We start from the raw sequence: 16,121 nt of genomic DNA on the forward strand, positions 1-16,121 counted from the left end.
GTTTGTGTGCGCATGCGTTCATATCATGTAAGTGACTGACAGGAAACTGCCACTCAATTTCCGAAAGCTGGAGCAAGTTAGAAACCCAACACTATGATGCTGCCCAACAGCACACGCACCCCTCCCCTCCTCCATGACCTTTCCTAAATGTTACTGGCCACTTGGCACACTGACTGGGCCTCTAATGAAACTTTTATTGGCCCCCATTTTTCACCCTGTTTCTCCAGAACTGCCTCCAGGGCTGAGCTGAAATACGACAGGCTTGAACTGCAGCTGACACACAGAAAGGAAAGATACAGTGTGTGCATATGTGAACGTGTCTTCGCATTTTATTTTTTATCCGTCTTCTCTGTTTCACAAAATCTATACAATCAAATTGATTTTGAGAATATTTAAAGCCCATAGCTTCAAGACAAGCAATCACTATAATTATTAACATACAACTCACTAATTACATTTGATATTATCGACCCACATAAGCTAAAAGGAAAATAAGAAAAGCAGGTTTAAATTGTTTGCATTACAAAATTTAAATGGTACTAGTATAGAGCTTTTTACTGTAACCCTCCACCAAATCACACACTCAGTCATATGAGCGCATTTTTCCCCCTATACCTAAGCACCTTGTCTAACATTCACACACATCCTCACTCTGATGGATCTATCAGAGGCAACTTGGGGTTCAGTACCTCACCCAAGGATACCTGGAGCGAGGGAGCGAACCACCGACTTCCCAATTTGTAGACAACCCACTCTACCACCTGAGCCACATTTGGGATATGTAGGGATTAAATGCAAAGGTCCAACTTTTAACACAAAGAAACAATAGAAAGGGACAAAGCTAGATATTGAAGTTAACAGAGTATGGCCCTATTACCTGTCAAGTGTTTCTGCTCTTGCAGCTTAAGTTACTGTACTTAGTGATTACTGAGGAAAAAGTACACTACAGTATTATCACAGCCGCTGTTGTGTAGTATTATTCTAATTACAGATAAATTGATATTTTTTAAATTTCTATAATAATTTGCTTTTAACAAATGTGACAGGATCTCCTTAAAAGAGGAAAAGAAGCTTAGAAAAACAAAATCATGCTGAAAAGTAATCGTTTTTACAAAACAGTAATTCTATGTATATTTCTGAACCTAGTCTAAATCTGATTAGGTACTATGATGAGAACCCTGATCTAAAATCTGATCAGGAAACAGCTGCCTAATGGGTTAAAATAAACACTGGGATCAGAGTTTGCTCAGACGTAACAAAGCTTCTAAAAATGAAAATATGCCTTCATCAGTTCCAATGGCAATCTTCTAAATCACTCTAGATATAGCCATTACTAAAATATTCAGATGTTTATCAAATATAGCTGCTGTATTATACTGCTCAAGTCATCACATTTTAGATTGAACTGGTAATTTGATGCAATTACATTTCACACAGCTCATTTATATTACTATTAACATGGAATGTGGACTGATCCATCATATTGTCATCCATGTGAGAAGTAAATCTTCGTGTGACTGAGGAGTTTCAAACCTCCACCGATGGACAGGAGGATTATTTATCTATCCTTGTGTGCGTAGATGACGCAGGGCAGAAAGGAGCGGATGGGCTAGGCCCAGCTGGGTTGTGTTTTTTTCCTCTGAGGAAGCAGAGAGGAGGAACACAGGGGTCAAGAGCAAACTGTTGATACCCATTATAAGCTCCTGTCACACTCACGCAACACTAATTACCACAAGCTGAACTAAACTGAACTGAGCGGGAATGAACTGAACTCAGCTGTACTGAGCACGTTTAATGCATCTGCAGAGTGAAGCCAGGGACAGAGAAGAAGAAAATAGAACTCACGGCTGGCAGAGTTTGATGAGGTCCTGGTCGGTGGTGGCAGGCGGCAGGCCTCTGATGTACAGGTTGGTCTTACTAAGTTGCTCCACTAGCCCTCCTCCCTGACCTCCACCTCCTCCTCCTGTGTTGCCAGGGCTGGGTGGAGCCATGGGTGGAGGGGGAGGGGCATAGGACTGCTGCAACGACAGAAAAACATGCAGAAAGGCAAACGTCACATTAGGTCTTTATTGTTATTTTTGGTGTCACATGAATCATGTATTTGATAACACCACAAAAAAAGTACTTCACTCCAGATTCCGCTCCTCAGCTTTAGCCCCCCCTAAATTCCATCTACCAATCTCACATCCACATCTTTTCCTGTCCCAATTATCTCTTGATTCTAGAGGAAGTACATAAAATTAGAAAAGCAGGAGATCTGAAATTATGCCTTGATGTTCATGGTACCCAACCACTGGAGCTTGCCCAAATAACAATAGCATGCTGTGCTGAATCTTCGCATCAGGTTCTGCACTTAATGACAAGGCAGTAGGGACTTCCTATCAGCGCTGACTGGAGTGTAAAGCTGCAGTGCCTTCTACATTGATTTAGATAAGGAAATGTTTCAAACCATCGATCATTTTCATGAAAAGCAGGTTTGTTTATGTGTATGTGTACAAATCAGCAAACATTAAAAGCAGCACAAATTGCTTTCTGGTTGTTTAACCTTAGTTACAATGCAAGCAAATGTAGACCAGAAAAGTGAAAGATATTCAAAACACATTTCTTGTAATGCAAATAAGTATCAAGCCACTGTCAGGCATTTCTAAGAAAGTCTTAAAGCAAACACCGCTATAATTTGTATTAATAAATTTATGCCATGGGTGAACCGAGCAGGCTGTACAGCATTTAAATCAAGCAAGGCCCTTTTATCACCTTTAACTTACTCAAACATTTCCTATTGGCCTCCACTGTCCAATTACACAGCTCAATACTGACTAAATGGCTTAATAAGATGACCATTTCTGGCAGGGAGAAGAGCAGTGCAAGGATTAATGAGTGCCTGGCACTGAAGGCACACCCACCCCTGCCTGCCCGCTGCCTTAGGCAAACTATTAGGTTAAGTTTGGAGGAAGCAAACGAGCTTGATGGCTCATATGACAGCAGCATTCAAAACACTCCGTCTGCTGCCTTGGAGGAAAACAGCTACACTGCAAAGATGTGTAGTCCCAGCGTTGGTTCCGCTGTTGGAAAGTGGATAGAACAAGTTCAAGAAGCTGCTGCAGCTTGAGATGATCACAGCGCAGCAGCACTGTGTGCTGTAATGGCGAGAGAATGAGAGACGGGGAGAGAAAGGATAGAGACAGGTAAGGAAAGGAAGCGTGTACATACTTAAGGAGAATCCTGTATTTGGAGTTGTGTGTGAATATATATGCACAATTGCAAGGAAGCTTGTGGGAGCTTGTGTGTGCGTGCACGAGTGTGAGCCGGTGTTTGTGATAATGACAGGCTGTCACCACAGAGCAATGTGGAGCCTGAGCCAGCTCTGATATTAATCCATTACCTGTATTTTCTCTCAGCTGGTGCACAAATCCTAACACACACTCAGACGCATGCTAGCAGCTCAGACAGACAGCGCTAACAGGATTCAACACATGTATGGAAGACACGCAGGAGTAAAAGGAGAAGGCGCTTATGTCATTTACAGGCCAGCACCTCACACCAGCCGCCAACAACGAGCCTGTGCACTTCAGCTCAAACACAAACAAAGTGCAGAGGTGAAAGAGAGGCTATGCTGGGTAATACTTCAGTTTAACAGCTGGGACAAATAATACTCTGCATTACCAGTGTCTCTCACATTTGCAGTTCGATGTTTTTTCCTGAACTTCAAATTAGGGCTGTGCCATACATTTTTCGCAATAACACCGACACGAATTTTTACATGATAATGTCAAAAAGATGTCATATCCTTGCTGTAGCAATGCCACACATTTACATTTACCAGTGCAATAAATGAAACAATCCCAGGCATATCTGAGAGAAAGAATCATTTTTAGCTACTAAAAAGGAAGCCATTTCAATCCCCTCCAAAGCAGCACACTACTTTGCAAAATATGCAAGAAAATTGTTCCTGGTAACGCAGGAACAACAAACGAGTTTCACCATTTGAGGGAAAAACACATTGAGTACAACAAGGCTACATTGGAGTCGATACTGATGTGCGACCCAAATGTTAAAAAAAATGACCCAACCAAGCAAGCTGAACTCCATATGACATGATGGGCAAACAGTGAATGCAAATTACTGACACTATTAAATGTTGAAAAAGCAGAACTTTAAACAGCTTCCCAGGTATAAAGTATTTTTCAGTTTTACTATGTGAAAATATTGAGCAGGTTCCTGAAGAGTTTATTGTTCAACTAAAGTAGCTGGGCTACTTTTGCTCTAATATTTGGCTCATGCTGTGTCACCCCTGTTGAATTAGAATGCTGCTGCTACCGGTCCTCATTTCATTAGTATCACACTTTGAATTAGGTAGTGTGTCATCAATGACAATAACTCACAGGAAGACGATGGAAAATGCCCTTCATTTACTTACTGCTGCTCTCACACTCCAAACATAAAACATTGTTCACCATTTTTTCTACACCATCAGCATCGTTTTTGAAATATCGCGTTATACACTTTGAGTCTATATCTCCAGCCTCTACTCCTAAAGCAGCATTCACTGAGAAAAATATTGATACTGGCTCAACAACTTCGTATCAGTCACTTCAAACACAAAAAACACAACTATATATTACACTAAAATGTGCTAAATATAATCAATTCCTTAATTAGTATATCTGGTTGACAGGATATAATTGCCTTTATATTTTTGAGTCGTAGACAAACAGTTTCACAATTTCAAACTTTTTAAAATTATGACTAAGAAATTATGGTCATTTTACACCATTTTTGACAAACAAAAATAAACAATGATTAGAATAAACAATTCACGTGAGGTCTGTCATAAGTGTGCTTTCTCAGGACGTTTTATAAAAGTTTATTGTATAATGTGTCACTGTTAGAAGAAAGAAAAGCATATCTTTTTTTCCTATGTGGTGTCTGCAATCATGATATTGGAAACCTCACCGCCTCAAAGCCTGAACTGTGCCGCGGACCGACTCGATATGAGCCTTTCAACAATGGGTTTGTTTACCAACCTCCTCGGAAAGATAACACGGACACATGGTTGATGGGGAGTGTCAGACACATAAAAGACACCGGGCTGAAATCTTAAAGAGAAATATCACAGGGGTAAAAGCTATACACGCTTAAGATAACACACTGCACACCACTGCATGGTAAACACAATATAAGCTCATGAAGCAAAACCCGACTGTTAGACTATTAACAAACATGCACACAGTTAGCCTTATCTTTGTACATTCATTTCATTACACTGTGATCTGGAGCAGAAAGAGTCTTTCTTCACTCCAGTACGCAGATGTCCAGGTATGCACAAATGTACAAAACCTCTCCCCTTCCCCTCGTGTTGCTGACACAACACACACACACAAACCTGATCAAAGGCCTTGCCCAGGGAACCTCTTTCAGCCAATTTGTGCAGCTGTCAGGGTTGGGCTGATAGTGAGCTGTGTATGTAATGTGTCAGAGACTGTGATAGGGAAATCCTTTGAAACATTAAAATCGTTCCGTCTCCCACTCTCTCTAGCATTCACACTTCCTCCTCTCCTCTCTCCCTCTCTCACTGTCAAACTCAACTCCACCATCGCTCCGTCTCTTGCTCTTATCATCTCCATCCTTCCCCTTTCCCATATGCTTGCTCTATATTTCTACCTCTGTGCTTCCCTCCCTCCTTGCTTTCATCCAGTTTCTCTCTTTTAAGGATTAGTCTGCAGTTGCTGTGTGTGGACTGAAGGCTGCCTCTCAGCTGGTATTGTTGACACACTTAGTACAGTGGAGCAGTTCTTACACTGGGAAAAAGGCTCAGAGGCAGCGACACAAACTGTCACACAAGGCAAACAGTCACTGGGATTTTTGCAGATTTCATGCACAACTGAGTCCTGAAACACAAACGTGCCGCGAAATATTACTTTGGTGTGACGCACATGCATGCTGCTGACTACCTGGTGATGTACATTTCAGAGCAAAAGCAGAGGAATTATTATGAAGTAGTTACTTTTTTCAAGACACTGACCGTCCATCGGAGGTCCAAAACTTATGAGGCCATAAGTTTTGAACTTAATTGTATTTTACCTGAAAGTAATAAAATGACAGATTTCTGTAATTTTTAAGTCCCAAAGAGTCATGGTGACAGATCTCTTTAATTTACTATAGTGCCATTTCTTTATCATGTAGAAAAACAGACATCAAAGTGGGCTGTATGTGGCCCACAATGGAAAATGAGTCTGGCATCCCTGACCTCCTTATGTGCAGGAGATCCAGCTCTGTCATGTACCTGCTGAGATCAACCCCACTTTCAGCTCTGTTACTCTATTGCTTTCTACTGCGGACTTCAAGAATAAAGTTCTGTATCATTTACATTTTTAATGCACTTTAGACTCGCGTTGTCCATATTTGCATGGTTTTATTGAACACATTTGCTTGCTTTGTGAAGATGCAGGAGTATGATTACTATTTGTGTGCCTAACTGTCTCACAGTACATGTGCTAGCATTGATCTTTATTTATGCTCATCATGGTAATGATATTTCACGCTAGTCCTTGCATCTAGCAAATAAATAGATAAAAAGCAAATGAGATCAACTATAACAATAAAAATCTGTTGCATTTTTTTTTTTTTAAGTGTGATGTGAAGATGCCTCAATTAACCGCATCAAGGTTGAATTTTACTCAAAAAAGAAAAAAAGAAGATCCAGGAATATTTACTTGCTCCAGCTACTGAACTCTGGTCATGGCAGTAATTCCTGCAAAATAACTTATTTCATTGTACTCTGTAGACTTTTCCCATCCACCCACCCAAATCTGCCAATCTCCACTTCCCCTCTACTGTTTTGTTTTAGGAATAATTTAAACAGAATACATTAAACTCAACAGTTCTTTAACTTCTAAACAATGAATAGCTACTGAAAAGTCTTGTATGTGCAGATGTGTCTTTGTGATGGTCAAACTTATCTCCAAACTTATCTGCAACAACATTAGGGGAAGGGGGGAAAAAACAAACTAAGTATAGATGTGGGTGAGGGTATTGCACAACATTGCATAGGGGTGAACTCTGGATGACATGAGGGAAGAAAGAAAAAAATAAGAAACTATAGAAGAGGAAAGGCTGATAAAGAGCGTTAAGTAAGAAAGGATAAGGGTAAAGCCAAAGATACATGCGACAAAGGAAAGAGGCGGACATGGGAGAGAGAGAGAGGGTTGTTCTGACCTCTTCTGATGCTTCCTGAAACAGAGGAAAGAATGCGGGCTATTTTTGGGTCCAGTTCTAAGATTCTCTCTTACTCACTGTGCCTCTAAACACAGCAGCGGAAGGGTTTAAGGAAGCGCTTATGAATACAGTACATCCGAATGGAAACATGGCACCCAATATACTGTCCTTGTTTTGATATTACACAAGCAGCTAAATTAAGCCTAGGCTAGTGCTTCTGTCAGTATGCCTGAAAAGACAACAAATCATCTTTTCAGGAATTCATAAATGTGACTTGATTGTCAAACTATTGTATCCAGGCTTTGTTTCCTTGGAAGATGTGACTTCAGGGTGCAGCCGAATATTAAAGCTCTACACAGACTGCTTTACATTGTTTTTAATGAAGGAAAAGAAAAATAGCACATTTACTGTAAGTTAGGGGAAGCGGAGAAGACTGCAGAGAGTTCAGTTAATGCTGTGCACAGGTATAAATAGTCTTCTTGGAGACAAGCCTAATGATATCCAATACAGGATACTTGCTTGTTTCCAAGTTTCAAGCTGAGGAATGTGTAGGCAAGAGGTATAGCCTAGCCTGTGATTAGTCTGGAGAGTAAACGATACGTCTGGGTAAATCACACCGTAGGGTTATTTAATAAAACTTACTCAATGAGCAGCTGAGTTCCTAGAAAAAGATCTGCAGTCCTTTGTCCTTACGTGAGGCGCAATCTTAATTCAACAGATGGTCTATATGCTTTATTAAGGAGAAAATACGGAGTTAAACAGTCAAAGTGATAACTGGGGTCAAGATCAACACAGTACAAACAAGAAGCACTCCAAGAGCACAAACCCAAACCAAGGCAGCTCACCCTCTGGGCAGCATTTACTTTTAAGGGAATAGTATTATACTGTTATCTTTGTTCTACTAAAAGTACTTTAGGAAGTGCATAATACAGTTAAAAAAACAAGTGCAAAGTGCAGGCTTTTGTTATTTGCCCTTTTGAAACCCATTTTAATCTACTCCATAAATTTTTGAAGACTATTTTATGATTTTTATTATTGGGGCTACAGGACATGTGTAGCATTTATTTTATTGTTTAGTAAAATTATTTCCAATGTTTTATCATAAATATCAAATGCAAAAAGATTTTGATCACAAGTCTATTATATTGAAAATAAACTTATTCAAGAACAATGTAAATGTAACGTAAGTAAACTGTTGACTTTGTATGACAAAGTCATACTAAAATACTCAAAGTATCCCACACCAAAATGATCTTGTCAGTCTGTAAAACTATTGTCATTTTAAACAGCTCTATATAGCATTGTCATCACATGGACCTTCAGATCGAGGTTCAGAGATCCAGGCTGTGGCACCCATACACGTGCAGTATTGTGCCAATGTCTGTCATATCAGACCAACCATTATATTTTATAATTGTAATACTAAACCTAACCATACCCTTTGAGCTACCATAGCATGGTTATTGTAATTGAAGGCTTCCTAAGTTCAAAGGCATGCTCAGGCCAAAATAACTGGTTATCATGTTTTACTAGGGTGTCTGCAAGTTTCATCAGACTACATCTAAGATCACTGTGAGGTCAGTCACACCGAAGAGTTTCACTTTAATTAAAACAGAACGTGAGCCAATCAAAACAGTCTGACCTATTTAACTTGCTGCCAAAGCAAACGTGCAACAGGAAACTGCAGCAAGGTGTTTAATATATAGATGCAGGATATTAGACTTAAAAATTATGCTAAAAAATTGCTCATATTTTCATGAAAATGTTTGTTGTCTAAATGATAAAAATCTCAAAACCTTGTTCATCTTTCATTATATTTAATCTGCTGCCACTTCTTTTTTTAGCTTTTCCCTTTCTCCAGTCTCCTCAGCTACCACCTTCCCATATGAATCCTTCTCTACTTCTCTCAGCCTCCTTAGAAGATCAAGGTCGTCAAGGTTGCTTCCCAGTGGAACGGCATGTTCCAGCCTTTTACCTCTCCCTCTCTCGTTAACATCAGCAACAGCAGCATCAACAACACTTGGGCTGTCATAAACATGTTGCACAAACATCCCAGGAGGCATGCAGTTTGGACTTTGTGCTCACAGGCCTGGTGGGAGATAAAGAGATGATGGAGAGAGACTGTGGTAGGTTGCTGAACTCTGAGCGAATTCCTGCGGCTGTGTTTTTGAGAAGGTCATGGGGAGGGTAGTGGGTGGGTGGGTCGAGGAGGGGTGGTTCAGGCTATCTGTGCATATACAGGGAAGCTGTGATTGATTCAAACTTGTATTAGGCTGACTGCTATTGTTCTGGAGACCAAGGCTGAGTCACCGTTTGTGTTTGGGGTTATGGGAAATGTTGAAAAACACAAACATGGGGCACTTCATCTAAATGCATTTGCATCTCAAGTCAGACAGCAATTCACTTGGAAAAAGGTAACCTAAACACAGAGTAATGTGTAACTGTAACAATGGTGGCACAGTGGCTGACCAATTTCGCACCATTAAATTACAGCAAAGAAATCAAAGTTGAAAGGCATCTTTGAGCCTTCCCAAGTGTTTTCTATTAAACAGCCAGCATCCCTGCTATTCTGTGTCAATTGTGCACCTTACCATTACCAGCTGTTAAGTAATACACCCAATTGGTGGCTAAGCAAAACATAGCATGTGAATATCAGTGTGGACGATGGACTTTTTTGACCTGCATCTGATGTTTTTGGGTTTTGTTTCTTTGACTGTAATCAGGTCTTAACATTTTTAGCTGCCCATCTTAACCCCATATTTATCAAGCTGTAGCCATAGCAACAAACCTGCCATCATAACCACACCTTATCATGTACACAGGCACATGAATTGTACATCAACAAGAATGCACTTGCACTGTAAATATGCTGGAAAGACATGCAATATGGCAGCTGTCTAAATAATGGAGTTATGCAACAGCGTATGCCTCAAAGAACAGAGGCTGGAACATTTTCCCAACCTGTGTGATCTTCTGCTGTATGTAACAGAAAATGGGTGCATACTGCTGTGACTGCTTAAAATGAAGGTAGTTTATGAATTCTGGGTGTCAGAACATCCAAAAAATATATCTGGCCAAGCTGGTGCTTCCAAAAGCGAACAAGGAATTTGTTGGTTGGTGGTTAATGGCTAGCATATAGTATGCTCAGATTTGGCAACACTGTCATTTTCCTTCAGTAGTTTTCATTTTAAGACAGGCAGGTGCTGCATTTCCCACCAAATACATCCTGTAGGTGCGGTGCACACATTGGCTCAGATTCAAGTCCTTGATCAAGCCATATCCTTGCATATGTGCCATCTCTGCTGTCTGCTACAATCACAGCAACTTTCAAATCCAAGTACAAAAAAGGTTGACCTTGTATGCTTTTTCTAAAGAAAACCCTTCCTGAGTGACACCCAAGAAAAACATTCCACTACATTATACTTCAAAACCCACCCAGATGATTTTATCTCCACCTCTCCGAGCACATTCCCCCTCCAAAAAAAAAAAAAAATCTCATTCTACATTCTTCCTTCTAAATTGCATGACCTCTAGCATACAAGTTACAAAAAGAGGAAAAAAAACATGCATATTGAAGAGGCGCATTGCACAAAGCTCTTTTATTATGTATATTTATGCAAATTCAACGTTAGTTTATTCAAGAAAGTCTCTCTCGCTCCTCCTCTCATTGCCCCCTGGTCAGTGTTTCAATCCGGCAGTATGTATGAAAAGCGGTGGCAGACAGGGTTGGTGAATCATGAATGGTTTAAAACAGACTTCTACAAAAAGAAAAAAGTGCAGAAGTTTCACTGATCTTCAATGACCCCCCTTGAAGTTTAAAATTAAGCAATATAAAATATTGCAGAGTTCCATCTGTAGGAGTACCTCTTTTTTGTCACCGCTAATAAACTCTGGATGTCTCCTGATAAGGTGAACTGTGTATTCCATCTGCAGCTTATCATCCTGCAGTGATTCTATCCGTCTTTATCTTATCGCCTACTTCTTGCATATTAATAACCTCATCCTGCCCCCCACCCCCCGTCCCTCACCTCTTCACTGTTCTTGTCAAACATTTTCCTTCAACATCTTTTTTCTTTTCGTTTTTTTAATCTTTCCCTTTCAACTTTCTCCTCTCCATTCCTCAGTTTCCAACACCCTCTGCCCTGTCCCGTTTTCCTCATCCATCATCTCGTTCCCTTCCGTCTCATCTTTCTTCCTCATACCCACACTCTTCCTATCTGCTGCCCCCTCCCCTCCAGCACCATGCAGGAGATTAAAATATGAGGAAACAATCAAGCTCTGGCTCATTAGCATATGAACGGGAGGCCGACAGGCAACTGCAGACACGACGACTGAGCCCTGGAAATCCACCGCAGAGCTTTTTTTTTTTTTTTTTTTTAATCCCAGGAATGACTTTTTACCGTATTTTGTTGAATGAGACAGAACAATCCTCTGCCAGTCTTTTCAGGCAGTCAAATTACCATCAGAATAAGAGGGCATAAGAATAAGACACAATGCTTATATAGCGTCAGGTCAAAGAATGGAGACTATAGAATAAGTGTGCAGACAGAATAATGTCTCTCCACAGCAACAATGAGAAGCTGAAAAGATAGGATTTGGTGCAGGCCTCTGTGTGTGTGTGTGTGTGTGTGTGTGTGTGTGTGTGTGTGTGTATCTGCATGCATCTCAGTGTACAGACTGGTGTGTGTTGGGTTCATCATCTTACAACAATAAGAAATAGTGCGATAAGAATTATCGTCCAGTAATTCCCCAACATACAAGCGTGTCTAGGCTTGGGTGTTGGAGGTGGTCTACTCTCATTAGTGAATCAATTAAAATGCCAAATGCAGCAACATCAGAGGTGGGGACATACAGTACATCGAAAAATGCAAGGCGACAGAATAGTAACTTGTGACATTATTAAAGCAAAAAAAATAAATAAATAAAAATTTAAAAAAGGTATGTGCGCATATTCAAGACTGTACAGATCTGTGAAAAAGGTGGATTTTATAACGAAAAGGTTCAGATTCACTAGCCCAAATTGCTTAAATTAAGTTAAAACAGACATTCCAATTTACTGCATGCCACAACACATGATTGAAAAAAATAATCAGCAACTGTTTTCTAGCTGGCTACAATTAAAGTCACCATTGGTGCTGACAAATCTCGCTCTCTGTCATAGTCTGCACTGGTCATCTGTCATTTTTCTGTAATACTAACATTTGCTGTTCTGAGGAGGATAGGGTGCAGGTCTCCATGTTCCTGCTCTTCAGCCTGCACACCTATCCCCCATTATTCTGTCACCTGCTCCAACACCGAGCCTCTGCCAGATTGTTGTCCTACCGAGCAGTAATCAGACTTCTCTATGGCTCTAAGCAAAACCCGAGTATCTCCCATGCTAACCCCCTTGTGTTTCTCCTCCAGTGATTCCTCTGTGGCTGAATAGTAGTTACAAATCCAATTTCACTCACCTGTTTCTATTGGGCTGGTCTGCCTTCTCTGGGAAAACTTGGTCAAATACTAAGACTCTGGACTCACCTGCCTCCTTACACTCAAACCCTGACCAGTGGCTCCTCCCACAGCTCACCTCACATCACTCCCAAGTAAGACCTCACAATTTAAATGTGAATCAGCCTTTTTGCTCACAGTTTTGGACTCACTCATACTTTGGACTGGCTCATCTCCTCTATCTCAGGATTGCTGTCCCGAGTTGCCAGAGACTCCTTCCCATGCCCATCCTGTTTAACATTCCTTTTCTGAAGACACCTGTTGTGCCAGTAAAATCTGTGAACTTTGAGCTTTTGTCTCCTGGGTTCTGCTTAAGTGTCCGTTTTATAGTTACTCCTTTCATGGTCACGACATTCTCCAGCTGGCTGAAAAGTGCTTTGAAGTCCCTCCCCGTCTGCTAAGGCGCCAACATGGCGCCAACATCCAGGTACTTGTGGTGTACTGCATGTAGTTTAAGTGCATCTATGCCCTTAAAATATCAAAGGTTTTGAAGTATGTGCTTCTATAGACAGCATTGTAAAGCTAGCTGCTCAGCCATGCTTCAACACAATATGGTACTCTGCACCATCATCTAGCAAACATCCTAGAAGATGAGGTTATGTTTTACTACCTTCTGTTGAGGAATAAAAGTTTTAAAAGTAGCACAAGCTAAGCAAGTGGCATCCATGTTCTTAACCGCGTATCCTATTTTGGGTCATTCTCCCACCCACCCTTCTCTAGTTTACCAAAAAACACAACATCTCTGAATGCACAACATGTCAAACCTTGAATTAAAAGTGCTACAGCTGCTCAATATGCATGAAAATCTCAGGAATTTCCCAGCACCTTGTTGATTCTGCCATAAAGAATTAAGGCAGTTCTGAAGTAAATAGGGCTCCAGCACTAGCCTCCTGTGACAAAGTGGTTGGTGAATGTAAATCTTCAAGGGTGCTGCAGGATTTACCTGTAGGAGCAGTGATGCAGCATCAATGCACCACTAAATCTATGCAGTATTGGCTATTGATATAACAAGGTTCAATAAGCTCCTCCACTTCAGATTCCCCAGGTCTGATTTAAATACACTTATCTTTACCTTTTGTTCTCTCTGGGTCACTGACCATTTATTAGCCGCTTCCTTCCTTCCTCCACTATGTCCCTCGCTCTAATTAAATTCCTTGATCAAATCTGAGAGGGGCAAATATTCAGGGAATGAGAGAAGACAGAGAGGTGGGAGGAATGGGAAAATTGGTGGGATAGAAGGATGAAGAAATCAGAGTGTGAGAAACGGGAACATATTTAGTGAAATCTGCCCTCAGTGAGATCAGATGATGACCTGCCGATATCTAGAGGGAAAATTCTTGAATTGAAATGAAAATCACATTTTAGAGTCAACTGCCAAATCAAAACACATCTGGATAATGATGAGCAACTATGATGAGGGGATGTCGCAGAATTTTCCACAGGAAATTCCATTAGCTGGAATACTGAATGGCAACATGAAGTGGTGTTTAATACATTTATGCTTGTGAAGCATTTCAAGTCTCATGTCTTTTGTTATTGTGAGAGATGGTGCACAGCATCTCACGTCTGCAATTCAGAATCCAGGACTGAAGCATTCACAACAGAAAGACATGGCTCGTCCATTTATTTAAAAAAAACAGAAGCTCAACAGAAATAGCAGTCAGTGTATTCACATTAAATAATAACCCGACACAGTGTTTGGATTGATTTAAAGGCCTGATCAAATTACCTGGAAAAGGTTAAAAGTATCCATTACTGACTAACATGCTTTTGCTATCGAACACAGGGAGAAAAAGGAGAATGCAACAGAGCTGCATAGAGCAACAATCTTACCCAACTGTATCCCGAAGGCATCAATCTACCTAAAGACTCAGTAAGGGAGAAAAAAAATACAACACGAAATACACATATGATGTAAAATTGCAGCTCTAAGGACACTCAATTTCAAGACCAAAAAAAAAAGCCTGCCACAATCTTTTGGAGGTTGCACAAAGACTTTAAGTTTTAAGGACTGAAATGTAGCAAATAAGAACAGGAGCAAGGAAAGGCAAACACAAGAAAACGAAAGGGAAGCAAGTCTGATAAAAGTGTATGAACACTGGAGAGAAAAGGAGGAAAAAAGACATGAGAATAGCAAAGGAGGAAAGAAAGGCCACCAGAGGGGTCACTTCTGCTGTTAATAATTTATCCTTTAAAAACCAGTGTGAGGCTTTAATTGGTGCCGTGGCTAATCCTGAAACACACACACATACACACACACCTCGGGGAGCCTCTTAGCAGCTGTGCTCCAGCTAAATTGGCTACAGTGTAGCGGCGGCAGCAGCGAGTTCCCTCCAGGTATAACACAGTCAGCCAAAACAGCAATATCAGGCCTGCCAAGCCCGTCTCATAAATCTGGGCGTGACACTTCTCACTGTCTCACGCTCGCTGTCACGCTCTCAAAAGAAATCTTACGGCAAATCAGAGCGACAACACGTTAGTCCCTTGGTATGGCTGTTAGCTAGATAAACACTCAGTTCACTTCAGCTGTAATCTGCATTTAGCTTAGGCAGAAGATGTTCTGTACAATGTAGGAGCCTTTCTGCATGACTTGGATTAAAGTCATTCATTTGACGATTTAAGGCTCGACTTAGTGCAGATCAAAATGACAACCTGTGAATCGAATTAGCCTTTTCAGACTGGAGGCTTCACTACAGTTTAAATAACTAAGTGATAATATAAACTATTATTATTATTATTATTATTATTATTATTATTATCATTATTATCATGTCATAACCAAATCAAAGGTTGTTTAAAGCTGTTTTGTTTAAACTCTGAGAAGGTATAACTGAGGGAAAATAAGATGCTAATGCTGTTATTTATGTTATTTATTAGTTATTTATTTATGCACTTAAACTTCCTCCAAACAAAGAAGAAAAAAGTGAAATGTCATGCAAAGCATTTAACATCATCCCTTCCAACACTGCCTTTGCCTAGGCACTCTGGCAGTATATCCCGGTCTGAAGGGCCATGGGAAAAATGGGAAAAGTCCTTATATCCAACCATCACACATCAGCTCTGCAGGCATGATAAGAACTTTGGCCGTGAGCTCATCCAAAGGGGAAACCCTGCTGCCTGTATCATGTCAAATCGCATACGCCAAGATTCTTCCTTAAAATTTAGACATTCAGCTAAAAAGCACAGGAAACTGGAGACTTTTGTCCTGTCCTGCTCTCTAATTGTTCTTCTTTTACTGTTTGCAGTTGGCACTTTTCTTTACTGTCCATATAAAGAAGCCCAAAACCCTCACAGAGCAAAGATTTAAATGTGGTTGACTTTACAGATGTGGTCTAAGACATGATGTCATTTAACACAACTCGCTTCAAGTAAATTACACCAAAGACCAATGCCAGCTCACCATGGACTACTCACTTGAC

At 40.5% G+C, this 16,121-nt stretch overlaps 1 protein-coding gene across 7 annotated transcripts in view; it reads right to left on the reverse strand.

The window, feature by feature from the left end:
- The window catches only part of rbms3 (RNA binding motif, single stranded interacting protein), a 157,034-nt gene that overhangs the window by 82,358 nt on the left and 58,555 nt on the right, over positions 1-16,121 (reverse strand). For 4 of the 7 annotated variants that reach the window (XM_019364887.2, XM_013270446.3, XM_025911573.1 and 1 more), the window contains one exon: positions 1,846-2,018. In XM_019364887.2, the coding sequence (XP_019220432.1) occupies positions 1,846-2,018 (173 nt within the window). The remainder of the gene's footprint in view (positions 1-1,845; positions 2,019-16,121) is intronic. The other 3 variants (XM_019364888.2, XM_025911575.1, XM_025911576.1) reach the window with 1 other exon arrangement.

The sequence above is a fragment of the Oreochromis niloticus genome, linkage group LG11 (assembly GCF_001858045.2).
Source record: "Oreochromis niloticus isolate F11D_XX linkage group LG11, O_niloticus_UMD_NMBU, whole genome shotgun sequence".
NCBI lineage: Eukaryota > Metazoa > Chordata > Actinopteri > Cichliformes > Cichlidae > Oreochromis > Oreochromis niloticus.